This window comes from Equus przewalskii, chromosome 13, assembly GCF_037783145.1.
Source record: "Equus przewalskii isolate Varuska chromosome 13, EquPr2, whole genome shotgun sequence".
NCBI lineage: Eukaryota > Metazoa > Chordata > Mammalia > Perissodactyla > Equidae > Equus > Equus przewalskii.
In genome coordinates this window covers 85,544,713-85,562,616 of record NC_091843.1, presented here as the reverse complement: position 1 = coordinate 85,562,616, position 17,904 = coordinate 85,544,713, and the positions used below count along the sequence as shown (strand labels likewise).

The window sequence follows — 17,904 nt, the reverse complement described above, 5'->3', positions numbered from 1 at the left end:
CCCCACTTGATCATTTCATTCACCATTAGAGCTGTGGGCCAAAACCAAAGAAAGTGAAACCCGACCCAAATAGTCTTCTTATTTTTTCTTCTGCTTATGTTTTATTCTGGTCACCATTTTGCCAAGGTGGAAGAAGGTGGAAGGTGGAAGGTGGAAGAAGGGTGGGAAGAGGCACAGCAGAGGCCCAGGGAAGAGCGGTGGCCTTCATCCTGTGTGTTCTCCTTGTTCCCCAGTGTCGAGGGCTGCTGGTGATGTTTTTCCAGAACACCACCAGAACATGGGCAACATGTAATTGAATGAATGCCTGGGCACCAAGTACTCCTTCTGTGGAGGGACAGCTAGATCTAGACGAAGTTAGAAGCCCAGAGCACCAATGGGGGACTGAAGAGCATTCACGCATCTCTGTTTTGAATACCTACTATGCAGAAGGTTAGGTGCTATATGAAGACTTCTCTAAAGCACTTAGAATCTAGAAGGAAAGACGGACAGTGGTAATGCTTGAAGAGGTGCCTGATAAATTCAAGATGGTCTCTGTGGGAGACTCTACCTCTGGGAGACCATCTTGAATGTTCCCATTCAAAGTCAGCTGGCCTGAATATTCTGTCAACGCTTCCAACTATTCCAACAGGCATCCTCTTCCCACTTTCTTATCCACGCTTCCAAATGATAGGCAGCTCTGGGACTGGAACAACAGTCTATGGAATGACTCTCTCAGAGTAGGAGCGAATAGACAGACTTGTCCTAAGTGTTGGGCAGGAGAAATCTCCCTCCAAAGTTGCATTGACAGAAGCAGCTGTGTGTGGGTGTATGCACATGCCTGCATTTCTAGTCGCTTATTTTAAATTTTAGAGACTTACTCTAGGTTGTTTTCCAATTCTTACCAGTATAAGATATCCTAATAGCAGTGACAGGAATGTTGGAAACCTGTAAAGACTTGGTTTGAAGAAACTTGAAGACATCGTCACTAAGATCTTCAGAGGTCAGTTTCTGAAGGACCTTTCTTGCCTGTGGCCCTGCAACTCCAAGGACTCCAAGCTCATCGGTTACGTTCTTAATTTCAACATCATATCCGCCTCTGACTGCCACTTCTTCAATCCATCTGCATTTGAGTCATAAACATTGTGTTAAATCTTTCTTGAATAATGCATGTTGGTAACATATTATCTCTCTGAAGACATTCTCTGTGTCTAGAATTACCCAAAAGTCCCCAGAGTGCCATTTCATATAATCACCTAATTTTTAAGGTTGAGGAAACTGAGTCCCAGAGACATTAAGTGATCCTCTTTAACCTCCCCCTTATAAATTTGGGGATAATTGTTCACAGTACAGAAGGATCCTTCTATTTAAATGGGCTCTACCACACAATTCTTTTAAATAGTGACAGACCCATTGCATTTAAACTAATGATTCAATGTTCAAAAATTAATTTAAACCCCAATTTTCTCTAATACCTGTACATAGGAGGCACACTTGTGTGGCTAAAGGTTAGTAGAGTGCCTGCCACCAGTCACACAATTGCTTTGACAATCATAAGGAAAAGATAAAAATTCTAATGACAAGTATCAATTTCTAAGTCTTGATGAATCATTGGAACCCAGTTATAGGGTTTGTTTATAATTTATTGAGCAGTCCCTGGAGGTACATAAGTCTAACATAAAATGACCTTCTGGATTTTCACAAGGCTAAGCTAAGCTCACTCCCAACACTTGCAGTCATATTATTTGGAGCACATTATTTACATTGTTTTACAACCAGAGTGAGAATTTATCAGAGTAAGACATTGATTAAACAATAATATTTCAAATATTTTTGGAATAGTAGACCAAAGACTACAGATTTTACAGGAGACGAGATGGTAGACTAAAGGCTCATGTGAAGAATTGACTCGGTAGGTCAATGGCTTAGATCTAGCTGTGGGACAGAGAGCACAAAGCATGGAAAACGGAGAAGACGCCCAGGAAGGCAGCTCACTGAAGTGGACCGGATGACGGCATCAGAGTCGGAAGACTGGCTCGAGCAGCTTACTTTAACCCAAACTCCAGTTTCCTATCTGAAAATGGGAATAATATATACCTCGCAGATATATCTTTTAAGAGAATAAATTGAGATAATGTATAAAAAGGGTTCTGACATATCGATGATGCCTAATAAGTGGGAGTTAGTAAAACCTATGGATGGATTACCTTGTGGAGGGGAGTGGGGACAGGGCCCCTCACTTCCAATAATTTCCTATAAAAGACATGATGTTTATTTGAAACAATAAGGTTTAAGAATTAAAGTTGTACTTTCAACTACTGGTAAAAGAAAAACTCAGTGCAAGATTGAGTCAACATAGTCCATATAAAATTTTCTGACTAGGTGTGCACTTACCTAAGATCATGAAGTTCTGATCCAGAACCAGTTATTAACAGAAACTCCCCAGGAGACTGATGGGAAACAGTCAACTCAGCATACACCCGACCTTTGGGTGTTAACATGTGACTTATATTTGTAAAACCCACCTACACAAAAGAATTTAAAATGACCTCAGGATAGAGTAAAAATCTTTTGTATCCTTTTAACACAACATGGAAATTAAAATATGGGTGCCAACAATGAAAAACATCTGAATCTTATCATTTACATCAATTGTATAAACTATCTATAAACCTAAACCCAAGATTGATTCTGAAGTTCTCAGATTAAATGGTCATTACAATTATTTGTCATAAAAATTACACTCCAATTTTGCAGTTCCTATTGACACAATTAAGCAAAGTTATAAGGTCATGGGAGGATAAGTCATTCACCAAAAATTTAAATTTGAAAATTAGCAGAATACTCTTGGTCAGATGAATAGTTCTAGTGTTCATACAGAAATCTTTAGGTAGACTAAAATAACACATTGGTGTTTTAAAAACAATGAGAGGATAGAGAATTAAGCAGGCCAGAATCCTGGACCTTTTACCCCTGTAAGATTATTTACCTTTGGAATGACATTTGCAAAGAGATGGTCCAACAGTCTAATGGAGTCCTGGCCTTTGATGTTGAACTTGCCAAATGGCGACAGGTCAATCACCCCTACCCTTTGCATAACCTGTTTATACTCAGAGCCCACAGGCTCAAACCAGTTTGTGCGGCGAAAACTTGGCCTGAAACACAATGTTTGTCATAAAACAACTGTCATTTGAATAGTTTCAGAAAATTATAGAATAAGGATATCTTCATAAGCCCTATTCATGTAGAAAATCCCATTACGGGGCGGGGGGGGGGGGCGGAAACGCAACCTAAAATTCTGTTCTGTAAATCATACATATATGTTGGAATCTGATTTTTTAAAGTTACTCATCTATCTCTTTGACCCACTTTATAGTGAGTGAAGTATTAATTAACTAGAAAATAAGATAGGACGCGTGGGCACTCAGATCTGAAGAGCTTAGAAGTCAACCAGTCATATGGGTTTCAACTTTGGTTGCAAATTAGAATCACCCAAGGAGCATTTAAAAAATACCAGTCTTTTGGAACCTAATTAAATCAGAATAGAAGGAGGTGGAGCTATCGTGTTCAGTACTCCTGAAACAGTAACGCAAATATGAGTCACTTGCATTTCTTAAAATGCAGGCTCTGATGCAGCAGGTCTCCGGTGGGGCCCTGTATCCTGCCTTCTCACAGGCTCCCAGGTGATGCTCATGCTGTGGCCCATTCCTGGGTAAGCAAGAACTGGTCTAACAGCTTCATTTTTTAGAGAAAAGGCACAAAGTGACTTCCAAGGCCTTTGCATTAGTTAACGATGGAGCCGGGCCTGGCACAAAGGTCTCCTGCCTCATTTGCAGAGTCCTTTCTACTTTACCAAGCGGGCTGCTAATGTGGTATTTGAACTTTAGAGCAGGATGCTAAGTCAGTGAAATGAGTTTTCAGTAGTTTAATGATTAAAATAGTAGGATAAACAGGCCAGATCCAAAGAGCACAAGGTGAAGACTAGGTCTGGCATTTATCTGAGTCATTTAGGAAAACCAAACCCGTATGCTGCCCCCAGATAATCTAGACTGGCTACCTGCAGAGCCCAAATACATCAATCAACAACTGGCCCTCTACGAGACTTTGCACCATTTAGATAGGATCTTAAAGTAGACATAACAACCTGTTTAAATAAGCAAAATGACAGGTCAAAAAGAAGGTAACTCAATTTCTAGATTTCTGATTTGTTTTCTCTTGGTTTATGGATTCTCAGGAGAAAACATATAATCATTATTAATCCCAAGTACAACAATGGCATGTAATCCAAGTACAACAATGGCAATAACTTTAGACAATTCAGAGTTGTTTTACTGACACGCTTTATGTTTCAGCTGAACCTAAAACGTTAAGTAAATGATCTTTTCCCCTAATGTATCAACAGTGCATTTAATTTGCATCACTCAGTGCACACACACTACAAAGCAGTTGCTTTGAGCTATTCCTTGATTAAAAAATCCATATTTTTTTTACTATTTCCATATTTGGGGATTCAACTAGGCACCCTAAACCAGGACAAATCTTTTGGAGCCAATGGCAGCCATGTGTGGATTTGGAGGGGTGGGGAAGGTTCCTCTGAGCTCCCGGAAAATACCAAACAGAGGCTTCACCTGGGCTGGTTGTAGGACTATCAGGGCCATGTGGTTCCTAGATATGGGCCAATGTCATGTGGGATAGACTAATGCCTCTCCTGCCAGAAAATAGTTTTCGTAGGAAAAGGCTCAATGCTCTTTGGAATGGGGTGGTGCGATGGGGCGGCAGGGGAACCAGCACTCCCCTGATGTCCCTCCATTCCAGGTCCGGAACTTCATTCTGCAGTCAGAGCCACCGGCAGCTTAAGTCATTCACTTACCTGTACTGAGTGTCCTGGCCCGGTTTGTAGAACCAGTGTGGCTGCTCCCAGCCCGCATGGAACCCCATGGAACACTTAGACTGCAGAATTTTATAAAGGCCACTGACTCGCTGAGTTGGCCTCCCGGCAAACCGTTCTTCTTTAGGATAACCAACTAGAAAAGCAAAACCGGTGCTCTAATGAGCATCTAACCAAACTGAAGATACTTTGAAGGGATTCAGACAATGGAAAACATAGTACTTAAAATCCAGAAGCATATATATGTATTAAATTTATGTAAAAAAAACCCCAAAGCTGTCATTTATATTGATCATCAAATGGTAAAGTAAAAGTAGATTTAAAACTTAAAATCACTGATGCACTCCACACACTAAATATATACATTCCCGGTTGTGCCTTAGAGGAACAATGCTTTTCAGAATCCCTAACCACTCCCACCACCACATACAGAATAAAAAGCAGCTAAAGTCAGAGGCGCTGCCAGTCAATTCTGTGCACACTTTGTAGACAGCAGTAAATTTGCACTTTACCAATATTGTTGAATCCATATGACTCTCTTGCTTTGGCCTCAGTGTACTCAGTTGTTGTCCATTTGCCATAGCGATTGGGATCCAATTCTATCAGATCAAAAGGAGGCTCTCCATGTAGGATCCAGTCGCTGAGATATTTCCCTACCCCACCAGCGTGGACTATGCCATATCTTTCAAATACAGAGATAAAATATCCTGTTACTGACATGTGTTGTTTTCAAATAATGAAATACATCCAAGCATTTTACAGGCCCTCGAAGTTGGAGCGTTCTGTGCTATTCAGAATACACAATCAACATAATCTTTATGATTTTTTTCCTCAAAAAAATACATGTTTAGGCATCCAAATTAAATGTGCCTGACTTGATAGCTAGTCTCTTCCCACAGCTTCAAGAGATACATACCTGCAAAATAGCCTATGACTCTTAGCTAGTAAGGATGCTCACTTTAGGAAAATGGGAGAAAGGAACTAAACAGGCAGTTTTGGTTGGCACCTTATCAGCCCTCTTGAGCTACAATGATCCTGACTGATAGGAGCCTTGCAGGAGAAATATGGACACTGTAGAGGGGCACGCCCATCTCTTCTCAGACTCACTTTAGTTCAGGTCCCCTTAGGCGATGGCCTTCATGCAAGGATCTTGGGCCATTATCTTAGAAGCATTCAGACAAAGAGGCACTCACCTAGGAACTTGTGGGGAGGTGGGGGAAAGGAACACTGGCCCCCATATTTTGCAATTAATGGGTCACTTGGTGGGGAGGGTGAGCTGATTTTCTATTTCCATATGAAGATGATTTAAAACCAAAAACATGATTGTGGCAAATAATTTGATATCAGATGAAGGGGTCACAGTTTAACACTGGCCATATGTAGTTCTGTCCACCCACTTTTGTCTAATGAAGGACTTTACTGTGGGTTTATCTGTGCTAAGTCAAGAGAAGCTTCTGAGGAACTGGATGAGCAGGAAGTCAAGGCAAGATGACCAAGAAAAGGAGCTACGTGAGCAGGCCTCAAAATGCAAGAAATTCTAGTACCCCAAATGACAGCAGCTTAACAGCCAGAATCACAGGTTCTAAGAGCTTGGAGGACCTTAGCAAAGCCTGGAAATGTTAACTAACTTTTCCCACAACAAGATACCAGTTTTGCTATTTTATAAAAGTAAACGCCTAAATTTGTTACAAGGATATTACTCAAGCAGAATAAAAAGCCAGCAACTTACACGTCTCTGGTTAATTTATTTAAAAAAAGACATGGGTCATCCAAATTACCCACCAATAATCTAAGTTTCAAGAAAGCAAGAAAAATTACTAAATGTATGCTTAAAATAATTTGAAATATATGCTTAAAATATTTATTCACTTAACGAAGCCCAACACATGACATACAACAGCTGCCATTTTTGAGAGCTAGAATATTGTTTACAAGACTTGAAACTGTATAAAGTTTTACTGACATTTATTGAGTGCATACCACTTACCAGGCATTGTTTCTATCTAACATGTACCAGCTGACATTCTTTAGCAATTCTGTTTCACCAGTGAGAACACCAACCCGCACACAGGGGTAAAATGAGGTCACACAGCAGTAAAGAGCAGAGTCAGGATACAAACTCAGTCATCTGACCCCAGTGTACACTCCCTGTTATTGGACCTTACTTCTTCAAAGGTTCTCAATCTTTTTTCAGTGTAGACACACATGACAGATAGAATTCACATCCTTGGCAGACTCCTTGGGCATAGCCAGGGTTGTACTTCCGTTTTCTGTGGTCTCACTGCTACACCACCACATTCTTTCCCTTTCAACAATGCACACGAGCAAACGCATGGGGCAGAGTATTGTTATTTGAGGATAATCCTGAATCAAATCTAATTTATTTTTAAAAAGTAAATGTTTTACAAACTTCAGCTCTCTAACCTTTAACAAGTTATATGTAAAATGCCACACAGCTGAGTGTTATGAAACATCTATCGAGAGCCTCTGGTTTAGTAGCTAAAACTATGGAAGCACGGAGTAAGAGAGATCTGGGTGCGACTTTTGTTCTGCCATTACGAGCTATGTGACCTTGGGCAAGTCGTGTAACCACCCTGAGCTTTAGTATTCTCTTGTGCACACTTTCTTTATAGTGCTGGAGGAGAATTAATGGACACAGCATTTAAAGGCCCATAGTAGACAAGCAATACCTGGTGGCGGCTGGGCCCTTGTATAACCAACAGAGTCTGCCTGTGCCCAGTCGATAAGATTTTCACAAGGAAGCCATGTGTGAAGCAGAAGTGGAAGGGAACTTGAGGAGGGGACAGTCAGGTTCTTCTTCTATGTCTAGCCTTAATCTGCAGACCCCGCTTCTTCTGAACGGCCCAGCTGCTGTCTTTTTGAGTGTTTGCATCTGCTGTTTAAGATAACTCTGTTAAACTGTCAGACGTTACATCTTTTGTACTCTCCCCCTCTTGAAATTTGCTGTTTATAATCTGTTATAACCCAAGAAAACTAGATTCAAGTCAATAGAAATCATTGAACATTTTGGGGGGTATTGTGTTAGTCACTTCAAAGCAGAAAAACTTGTTAGAACTGTGACAAAACAAAAGTGAACCAGCTTTGACTGCGGGTGATCTGTGAGCAAGATAAATGAGCACTGGTGCATATATCGACAGTTTGCAAACACCTATTCCCTGGACTGGTTGTACCAGAATAACAGACAACGTGGAAATGCAGATTGCTGGGCCCCTCTCCAGACGACTGAATCAGAATCCACAGGCCTGGTATCTGCGAATCTGTTTGCTTGTTGGTTTTCCAACTCAACAAATCTTTCACGGGTCCCAGTGACAAATAATGGGAATTTCGCAGGTAAGATGTCAAGGAGAATGAAACACACACAAGTGACTAACCCCAAAGCTGAGAGTCTGCTTTTTAACATCCCCATCAGGCGACTCTGGTGCTCAGCCAGGTATGGGAGCCACTGGCCTTCAGAACCATGCAATGGATCACTGTTACAAGCCGGGAGGGGCAGCCAATGTGAGCATTCCATCAACTTACATAAGAAGTATTTTAGCAATCTCAACTTTTAGATAACAAGAAGGCCTTTTCGGTCAAAGGGAGTGAGGCACTTTGCCCACCCCCACACCTGTCATCTTCCCCATTCCCCTTCCAATGTCTACAACCTGGGAAAATTACCCAGAGCGATCAGAGCAGAAGTCCGATATCAGCCCTGTGCAAATAGATACAATTTCTAGGTAATAAATAATTGGTGTTCTAAAGAAAGCAGCTTCCTAATTTCCTCAGCAATTAGTAACAGGTGTTCCATTAAAGTATAAATATCATGAGGCCAGGGATACTGTCTGCTTGTTCACAGGTCAGAACATGGCTTACGGTCAATGATTCACAAATCTTTGTTTACTAAGTCAATAATTCTGTGATTAAGTCAATTGCAGAATCAAAAATAAAATCCTTAGAAATAAATTTAGCAAGAGAAGCACAAAACTTATACTCTGAAAATTACAAATCATTGTTGAAAGAAATTTTAAAAGACCTAAATAAATGGAAAGACATCCCATGTTCATGAATTGGAAGACTTAATATTGTTAAGATGGCAATAATCCCCAAGTTGATCTACAGATTCAATGCAATCCCTGTTAAAATCCCAGCTGGCTTCTTTGCAGAAATTGACAAATTGGTCCTAAAATTTACATGAAAATTTAAGGGACCCAGAATAGCAAAAACAATCTTGAAAAAGAACAAAGTTAGAGAATTCACACTCCCCAATTTCAGAACTTAACATAAAGCTATAGTAATCAAGGCAGTGTGGTGCTGGCATAAGGATAGACTAATAGATCAATGGAATAGAATTGTGAGTCCAGAAATAAACCCATAAACACATAGTGAATTGATTTTTGACAAGGATGCTGTGGTATAATAAAAATAAATAAATATTTGGTGTCTGTCCTCAGTTCCTAGCACAGAGCTCCTAAAACTTTTGGAATTTATAGTCTTTTGTATGCTAATGAGATGGCTCAATGGGAGAGGAATGGAGGGGGGCTAGCTAGCTTCAGAATGGGGGCTGGTCACCAGAAGTCCAATCACCAATGGTCAATGATTTAATCAATTGTGCCTATGTAATGAAACCTCCATAAAAACTCCTGAACAACAGGGTTCAAAGAGCTTTTAGGTTGGTGAACCCATTGATATGCTAGGAAGGTAGTGTGCCAGAGAGGGCACAGAAGCTCTGCACCACAACCCTCCGCCACACGTTGGCTTATGCGTCTCTTCCATTTGGCTGTTCTTGAGTTGTATCCTTTATAATAAACCAGGAAACATAAGTAGTGTTTTCCTGAGTTCCATTCTACTGAATTAGCAAATCTCAGGAGGAGGTTGTAGGAACCCCCAAACTTACAGCTGGTCAGTTAGAAGTACAGGTGATCCCTGGAAGTTGCAACTGGTGTCCAAAGTTGGGGCAGTTTGTGGGACTGAGTCCTTAACCAGTGGAGTCTGCACTAACTCTGGGAGTTAGTATCAGAATTGAATTGAATTGTTGGACACTCAGGTGGTGTCAGAGAATTGGAGAATTGGATGTTGGTATCAGAAGCGGTGCCAGAAAAAAAATCACAGATGTCAACACAATTCAATGAGGAAAGAATAGTCTTCAACAAATGGTGCCGGGACAACCGAATAAAGTTGAACACCTACCTCACACCATATACAAAGATTAATTCACAACTGATCAAAGACCTAAATGTAAGAGTTAAAACTATAAAACTCTTAGAGGAAAACATAGGTGGAAATCTTCATGAACTTGTATTAGGCAATGGTTTCTTATATAGGACACCAAAACTACATAAAAAAAGAAAAAATACACATTCTACACTTCATCAAAATTTAAAACTTTTTTGCTTCAATGGACACCATCAAGAAAGTGAAAAAACCAACAAAATGGGAGGAAAATTTTGCAAATCGTGTATCTGATAAGGATCTTTTATCTAGAAAATATAAAAAACTCCTAAACGTAACAATAAAAAGACAAATAATCCAATTTTTAACATGGACAAAGGATACAAATAGACACTATTCAAAGAAGATATACAAGTGATGTACAAGACAAACACTCCCACGTGCACATGATGACATGTGGACTCTGTAGGTGATTACGTAAGCCCTCAGTTACATTATACCTTCCAGCCCCTTGTCTCCATCTGGTTTTCTCCCTCCAGATGTCCTACAGACCTAAACTCAACACTTCAAACCCAACCTGTCATAAATGGAACTCATTATTTTCCTGGTTCTTTCTCCCCATGGCCCCAGCATCCAACCAGGGGTCAAGTTAGAAAGGTTGCCATCTTTTGCCATTTTTGTCTCTCCCTCAAGACCTAATGCAATCGATCACCGAATCTAAATAATTTTACCTCCTTCTCTCAGTCCCCGCTGCTGCTTCCTTAGTTCAGACCCTAGCCTCTCTACTGTTTCAGCAGAAGAGCACCCCAACCAGCCTTGCACCTCCAGTCAGACCTCACTGCCTTATTCCCAGCTGTAGCCCAGTGCCTACCACTAGACCTGCCACAGAGCTGGCAATCATTAAACATGAGCTGAATAAATGGCCAAATAAAGTGTGGAACAAAAATAGAATATTAGAAGCTGTGACATGATAGTAAAGTGGGCTTGATATTAATATTCACCAAGTTAATGGCACAAATATTAGAGATGAAACATCAAATGGGTAATGAAATCATAAATAGTAAGCAACCCAAGGAATCACAAAGAAGCAAATCATGTTAGACAAACATAAATTATGGTGAAAACTGCATCAGATATGTTACACATTTGATATTTTGAATTATCTTTGTCACATTGTGTTATGAAAACATCCTTGTAAAATTGCAGCAAATTGACCTGTCTGAACATACAGAGCATGAAAAGAGACACAAATAATGAAATGGCAAGAAATATGCAAAGAGAGTTTCAGGACATCATTGCCCTTCTTTGTGTGACTCATTAAAACCTATACAAGTGATTAAAGCACTATATAGCCTGGGTTGTAAGACTGAAATTTTTCATTCCGCCAATTTCATGGGTCATGAAAGGGAGAACAGTTTCTCCCCCCGCCCCCATTTTCCATTTTTGGTCTGAAAAATGGGACAATACTTATCTAAAATATGTGACTCTTCAACAAATGTTGAATTACATGGAAATACTCACCCAAAGCCTACAGCCACCCAGTAGTTTCTGACCCCCTGATGGGGCCCCACCATAGGCAGAATGTCAGGAGAGTAGGTGATAGGACCATTAACAATAGTGATGATGTCCGCCTTTTTCAAGACTGGAACCAATTCCATAGCAGCTTCAACGTGTTCCGTGATTCGGTCCAGATCAGACTCAAAGAGTTCCTTTCCAAAACCTGAAAAGACACACCCTTCTGGTCAGGACGCCACATCTGCACTGACAAGTACTCTGAAGTGACTTAAACCTCTGAATCAGCATACATTTAAAGATGGCCTTTAAAGATGGACGTTATAAAGGTACTTCCTTTTGTCTTTTTTAAGTTCAAACTTAATATTCACCATCAATAGATGTGTACCCATTATATTAGTGACAGCAGTGCTATCTCTTGAAAGAATAAAATCATGAAAGTTAACCTTTTTAATTAATAGAACATTTAAATTTATGCATATTAACAGTTCCCAATATTTAACCCAATCGCAATTTTAAAAAACAAACAACAATAATTTGGTTTGTCAAGAGAGATCTTTTGTCCTTCAATTAATTGTACTAGTCTGTTTCATCCTCCCAGGCGTGGGCAAATGGCAGTTTACAAAGTCATGTCAGGACATTGGGAATAAATGGAAAACTCCTCTAGGATCTAGGATGATGGATTCCAGACACCTCTTAATTCTCGGCAGGGAAGGAATGGCACAGAGGCATCCTTCCTCAAGACTGCTCCCACACATATCGGAGGGCTAGAATTCTGTGAAAAGATTCGGGGTCTTGCCGTGGAACCAGCCTACATGCCCAGAAACTGATGATTGGATAAAGAAGATGTGGTATATATACACAATGGAATACTACTCAGCCATAGAAAAAGACAAAATTGGCCCATTCACAACAACGTGGATGGACCTCGAGGGTATTATGTTAAGCGAAATAAGCCAGTCAGAGAAAGACGAACTCTATATGACTCCACTCATAGGTGGAAGTTAGTATATTGATAAGGAGATCTGATCGGTGGTTACCAGGGAAAAGGGGGGGTGGGGGGAGGGCACAGAGGGGGAAGTGGTGTACCCACAACATGACTAACAAAAATGTACAACTGAAATCTCACAAGGTTGTAATCTATCATAACATTAATTAAAAAATAAATAAAAAAAAAAAGATTCGGGGTCTTGGAGTACAACCATCTTCTCAGTCCTAAAAGGCACCATGATTGAAGGCAGGGCCACAGATGAGCTTCTAGAAGAATGTCTCTGCCTATACAGGTGATTTTCCCACCCAGCAGCCAGCCAGCTGCTTCTTGTTCCTCCTGTGGCCTGCGCACTGGGTCAGTGGCACGGAAGCCTGCAGATCAGCAGGGTTGGACGAGGACATATGGGCGCCCAAGACCAGCCAACCATCTGGCTCTCCCTCCAACTGGAATCATTTAAATATTGGCTCAACATTTATTTGGAGGAAAGGCTGCCAGCAAAGGGGAAGAGCAGAGAGGGAGGCTCTGAGGTGGCAGATCAGCCCTCCCTCTGGCATCAGGAGCTGTTTCGCTCAGGCCCAAATGTGCAGAGTCCACTCAGCAGAACTAAAGCCCTCAGCTGGCCGACGCAGCTTCCGTGGAAGGCACTTGAGTGATCATCTGTTGTGACGTGGGCAGAGATGTTCCTTGAGGGGAAGGACGGAGGGATTCCGTCCCTATCCCAAGTAGCTCATCAAAGAATAATTCTGGAAAGTACAATTTCCTACTTTTCTTTATATCCTCTATAATATTTCAGTGTCCCAAGGACATTTCAGCTCCTTTTATAGATTAAAACCTGAGGTACCTCCTTATGTGACCCAATCTTTAATCTGGCTCTGCGGAAATGTTTCATGAAAAACAGAAACAGGTCCTTCTCCCTTACAGAACTTGGAAGAGAAACGATAGTACCTCCTGCTTTAGCAGAGAGGCCTACGCCCTTTCCACATCCATTTATGTAGTGGGGGAGGGCTTCCGTTTGCAGTGCCAACCTACCCTGCCCTGTGATAGACCCTCAGGCTTGCCTTCTTAGCAGGCTGGATATCCTGTCCTGTTTCCAACTGCCAAAGCACAACAGCAGCTCTACCCAAATCTGGAAACCAGACCAAGCAGGTGGGGAGTGAGGAAACGGGGAGGAGGCAGGAGGTTGGTGTGGGCAGGTAAACATTACCTGGAAACTTCCAAAGCGGGGGGAATATGTTTCTTCAGCTTCTCCACCACCGACTGCCTCTTCTCTCTTTTCTCTTACTCCCTGCTGTCATTGTTCAAAGGGACGCGAGAACAGAGCTTCCCTCAAACCCCTTGCCTCCAATGTCCCAGGCTTCTGCTGGTCAGTATTATGGTGCCATCTTATCCTGTAGCCAGCCCCCAGCCACAGGGAGGATAAAATGCCTATATGTGACATGCACGCACTTCCATTTCCTGAACCTACCTGGAGGGACTCCACTGGTGACCCAGGAGTCCTGAACTTTCATTTTCTCCTGACTTTCATATGGACCAAACAAAAGCCCATCCCTTTCCTGTCGGAGGTAAAAAGATCCTTCCAGGTCACGGAGCACAGGGAGTTCTCGTTTCAAAGCTTTCACTTCAGGTATAGTGGATGTGACAAGATATTGATGCTGGACCGGGATGAGAGGATGTTCTAGTCCGATCATCTTACCAACTTCACGGGCCCAAAATCCTTAAATATAAAATCATTTAAAAATGTCACCACATATATAAACACACCACATCTGACACTGATAAAGCAACTTATGTTACAATAAAATATTGAGAAGACTTCAGTACCCATGGCAAAGTCTAAAGAATGTCATAACAACTTTAAATTTTTTGTCATTGCAAAATTGAATGGGGGAAGAGAAGACAACACAATATTTTACGTCGTCCCAGAGTTTTGAAGATATCTATAATCTAAGGGAACTCCATTCCTGGGAGAGTATTTTGCCCATAAGCAAAGGTGGGCAGGAAAAAACCCAAACAATTTATTTGAAGGAAAAAAGAAATAATTCAAATATGTAAAATATACAAGTGTTGGTAAGAAAGACAATAACAGGCTGGCTCTACTTGCGGAACAGGGATGATCGGGCAGTGGAAGCGGCCCCATGTAGACGTGATTCACGTAGCACAGAACAGCCGTCCATCGTGAAGCCCTATGAGTCAGTCCCTCCGTCCCCAGGCCCTCCTCCCCACAAACTGTCAATGTTGAAAATTCCACAAATACGGAATGGTTCTGTTAACTTGAAAATTGAAAATGTATATACTTTTGGAGAGAGAACACATTAAGTTTTCCCTGTTATTTAAAAAGTTTAGCTTGAATATGTTTGTAAGATGCTTTCTTGCGAAGGGCGTGAGGCACCAAGAGTCCAGAGCAGGAGGGAAGAGCTGCCACAGCGAAGGGGAGGGGACCGTAAATAGGTGTGGGGGTTCCCATGACCAGTGCTGTCACTTCACGGTGTGCATGGGCACTGTCTGATTGGTGGGAATGAACGTTATTTTATCCTTTGCAAAGATGGAACCAGATAACTTGGGTTGAAAGGACCCTTGATTCTCCACCAGGAGACTCTTTGGCCTACAGACGTGGAGTTAAAGTCCAGAGAGGGAAAGAAACGTGCCCAAGGGCACATTGGAGATGCTGGAATCGTCACATCTTATTGGTTTTCTTGCTGCAGAAAGACTTTGTTTTAAAAATCTAAGGCTCATTCACTTGTATAGAGATATATTAGAACCCAAAATGATGAAAATGATTATTTGGCAGGGATGTGGTATGGCCCGCCCCGCTAATGGATTATTCGGGGGGAAGGGATGCTATTTGCTTGCTTGTCTCACAATAATTTTGAGCAATCATTCAAATGATTAGAGAATCTTATTTAAGTTATTTCTTTAGAGGTTGTGTTCTCCAAATTTTTCACCATATCTGTTTCTGCATTTCTCAGAATCTAACAAGGAGTCCAGAAGTCTCTGTCAGAGCTGGACACAGAATCATTAAGTAGTCAGTCCTCAGACCCAGATTGCGTGCACCTGCGTGCCAAAGTTTATTTCTATTTTAACCATCTACACATCACTCTTGTGTTTGTTGTTTTGTTTTGACCTAAAGGCTAAGTTAGTCACACTAGTACAATAGCCCCAGAAATTGGTGCTCATTTGCAAACCCAAAATCTTACCTGTGGGCACTAGAGCCGTCTGTTGGTCCTTTAATAATTTAGAGAATTTATTCTTTCTGGTAGGAAGATGTGAATTACCAATGTCGGGACTTTGTAGGAAAATATAGAAACGCTACTTTTTCTAATTATATGCACTAGAGCAGTCTTAAAATTTAAAAAGCCCAAATATTTAGCCTAGCAATTCAAACCACTGCAGTATCCTCAATATACTTGTTTCAATTAAAAACATAAATTGAAGAAAATAAATTCTGTCCTATTCAAACATATTTATGCATTTCTGAGTCTAATTGTTTTCTTATTAATGCACTTCATCATTAAAATAAAGTGGAAACATATACATAAGGATCATGTAACTAAATTACTCCAAACCCCAAAGCAAGCTCTATACAATTTTACCCTATGGTGGTGGTGTTTGTGGGCATTCTAAGTGACACTCTAAGTGTCAATCAAGTCAACCTAAAGCTAGCCAGGATTACACTTCAACCCCTGCTAGATCACCCACCCACCAAGTTCAAAGGGAAGAGAGACAAATGCGGAGAAATCATCTACAATCTACCACTGTTAGCTGAAAAACACTGAAGAGAAGAGTCAATAAAAATGATCATTGGAAATGTCTTCCATTTTTTTAAAACAGAAAATGGGGTAATTAATAGAAATGGAGTTAAAATGAAGGATGCAGGTTTGTGGACAAGTTTACTTCTACTAGATGGTTTATACTGTGACAATGATGGTTTACACAGTGACATTCTCTGACCCAGAGTATCAGGCAAAATTAAGCAATTCTTTTTGGCTGAACACTGGGCTTCATGTTGGCATGATCCGATCACATTTCTGATTTACCATATTAGGAAAATTCTCAAGTGAAGTTTACAAAGTTATCTCAGGCTTAATGAGTCAATTGGAAATGAGGTCAAGAGAAACATTCATCACCATGCAAAGAAAAAGCTTGGATCGTGATAAACAGTCCCTGCCCGAGTCCCTGCGGGGCACCTGAGGGGAGGGGAGAAGGAGGGTACAATGAAGCAGCACTGAAAGCACGCCAGCCCCCTGCCCACCAAGAGCCAGGAGGGTCAGGAACACTCCTCTGCTCCGCTTGCTCAAGAATAAGGCTACTATGTTCTCTCTCCTGTAGGAACACCTACACAGGAGCGTTTCTCAAAAGACATTTTGCAGACCATCTGGTACAGACAGTATAGTACCTGGAGTACTTGTTTAAAATACAGCTCCCACCCAGACCACCAGAATGAGAATCTTTTTGAAGTCTGGGAAACTTCCCATGATGACTCTATGCACACTAGCTTGAGAACCAAGCTCTTTAAGAAGTCAATTTACCAGCCGAACAGGTGCTGGATGACTATAGAGCAATTGAAAGGAGTTGGGTAATCTTAAGGCTGGTACCAAGATGCTGTGGTAACCCGATGCTAGTGTTTCCAAGACCAGGGCATAGACTTTCAAGGAAATAATTTATAATAATCATAATAATTATTATTATCATTAAACTTAATTTTTTTAGTGCTTTCTGTGGTATTAGCCCTGTTTTGGGTACTTTATATTATTAGAGCATTTACTGATCATAACAACTTTTTAAAAATTTATTTATTTTTATGGTGAGGAAGATTGGCCCTGAGCTAACATCTGTGCCAATCTTCCTCTATTTTATGCATGGGATGCCACCACAGCATGGCTTGATGAGTGGTGTGTAGGTCCTCACCAGGGATCAGAACCCACAAACTCTAGGCCACTGAAGCAAAGCATGCAATCTTAATCATTATGCCACTGGACAAGCCCCCTTAATAACTTTTTGAGATGGGCACTATTATCTCCATGTTACAAATGAGTAATTTGCCCAGGTAATGAGGTTGGCAATACATGTGTGTCTGGTAGGAGAGCCCCACTGCCCTGCACAACCCCGGAGACACATCAGCAGACTGACAAGTTTCTACTTTCAGACTTTCCTTTTCACGGATATCCGGAAAACTCAGCAGCCTTCTGTTATGGCTCCGCATAAGGAACTCCTAGCAGGTTATGGTACAGCTGAGTAGATAATAGTGGCCTTGACGTCTTTTACATTTTGGTGATATGTCCAAGTCTATATCCTGGTTACTTTAAGTGGATTTCAGAGCTGGTCTGAGGGCCTTGCCTGAATTTGTGAGACGTCGGGTCTCACTGAGTCA

At 41.2% G+C, this 17,904-nt stretch overlaps 1 protein-coding gene across 2 annotated transcripts in view; it reads right to left on the bottom strand.

The window, feature by feature from the left end:
* DMGDH (dimethylglycine dehydrogenase) overlaps positions 1-17,904 on the bottom strand; it is a 61,533-nt gene that overhangs the window by 30,528 nt on the left and 13,101 nt on the right. For both annotated transcript variants that reach the window (XM_008516561.2, XM_070571549.1), the window contains exons 6-12: positions 14,002-14,250; positions 11,555-11,753; positions 5,377-5,546; positions 4,847-5,000; positions 2,966-3,131; positions 2,371-2,501; positions 882-1,099 (exon numbers count right to left, since the gene is read on the bottom strand). In XM_008516561.2, coding sequence (XP_008514783.2) covers positions 882-1,099; positions 2,371-2,501; positions 2,966-3,131; positions 4,847-5,000; positions 5,377-5,546; positions 11,555-11,753; positions 14,002-14,250 — 1,287 coding nt within the window. The remainder of the gene's footprint in view (positions 1-881; positions 1,100-2,370; positions 2,502-2,965; positions 3,132-4,846; positions 5,001-5,376; positions 5,547-11,554; positions 11,754-14,001; positions 14,251-17,904) is intronic.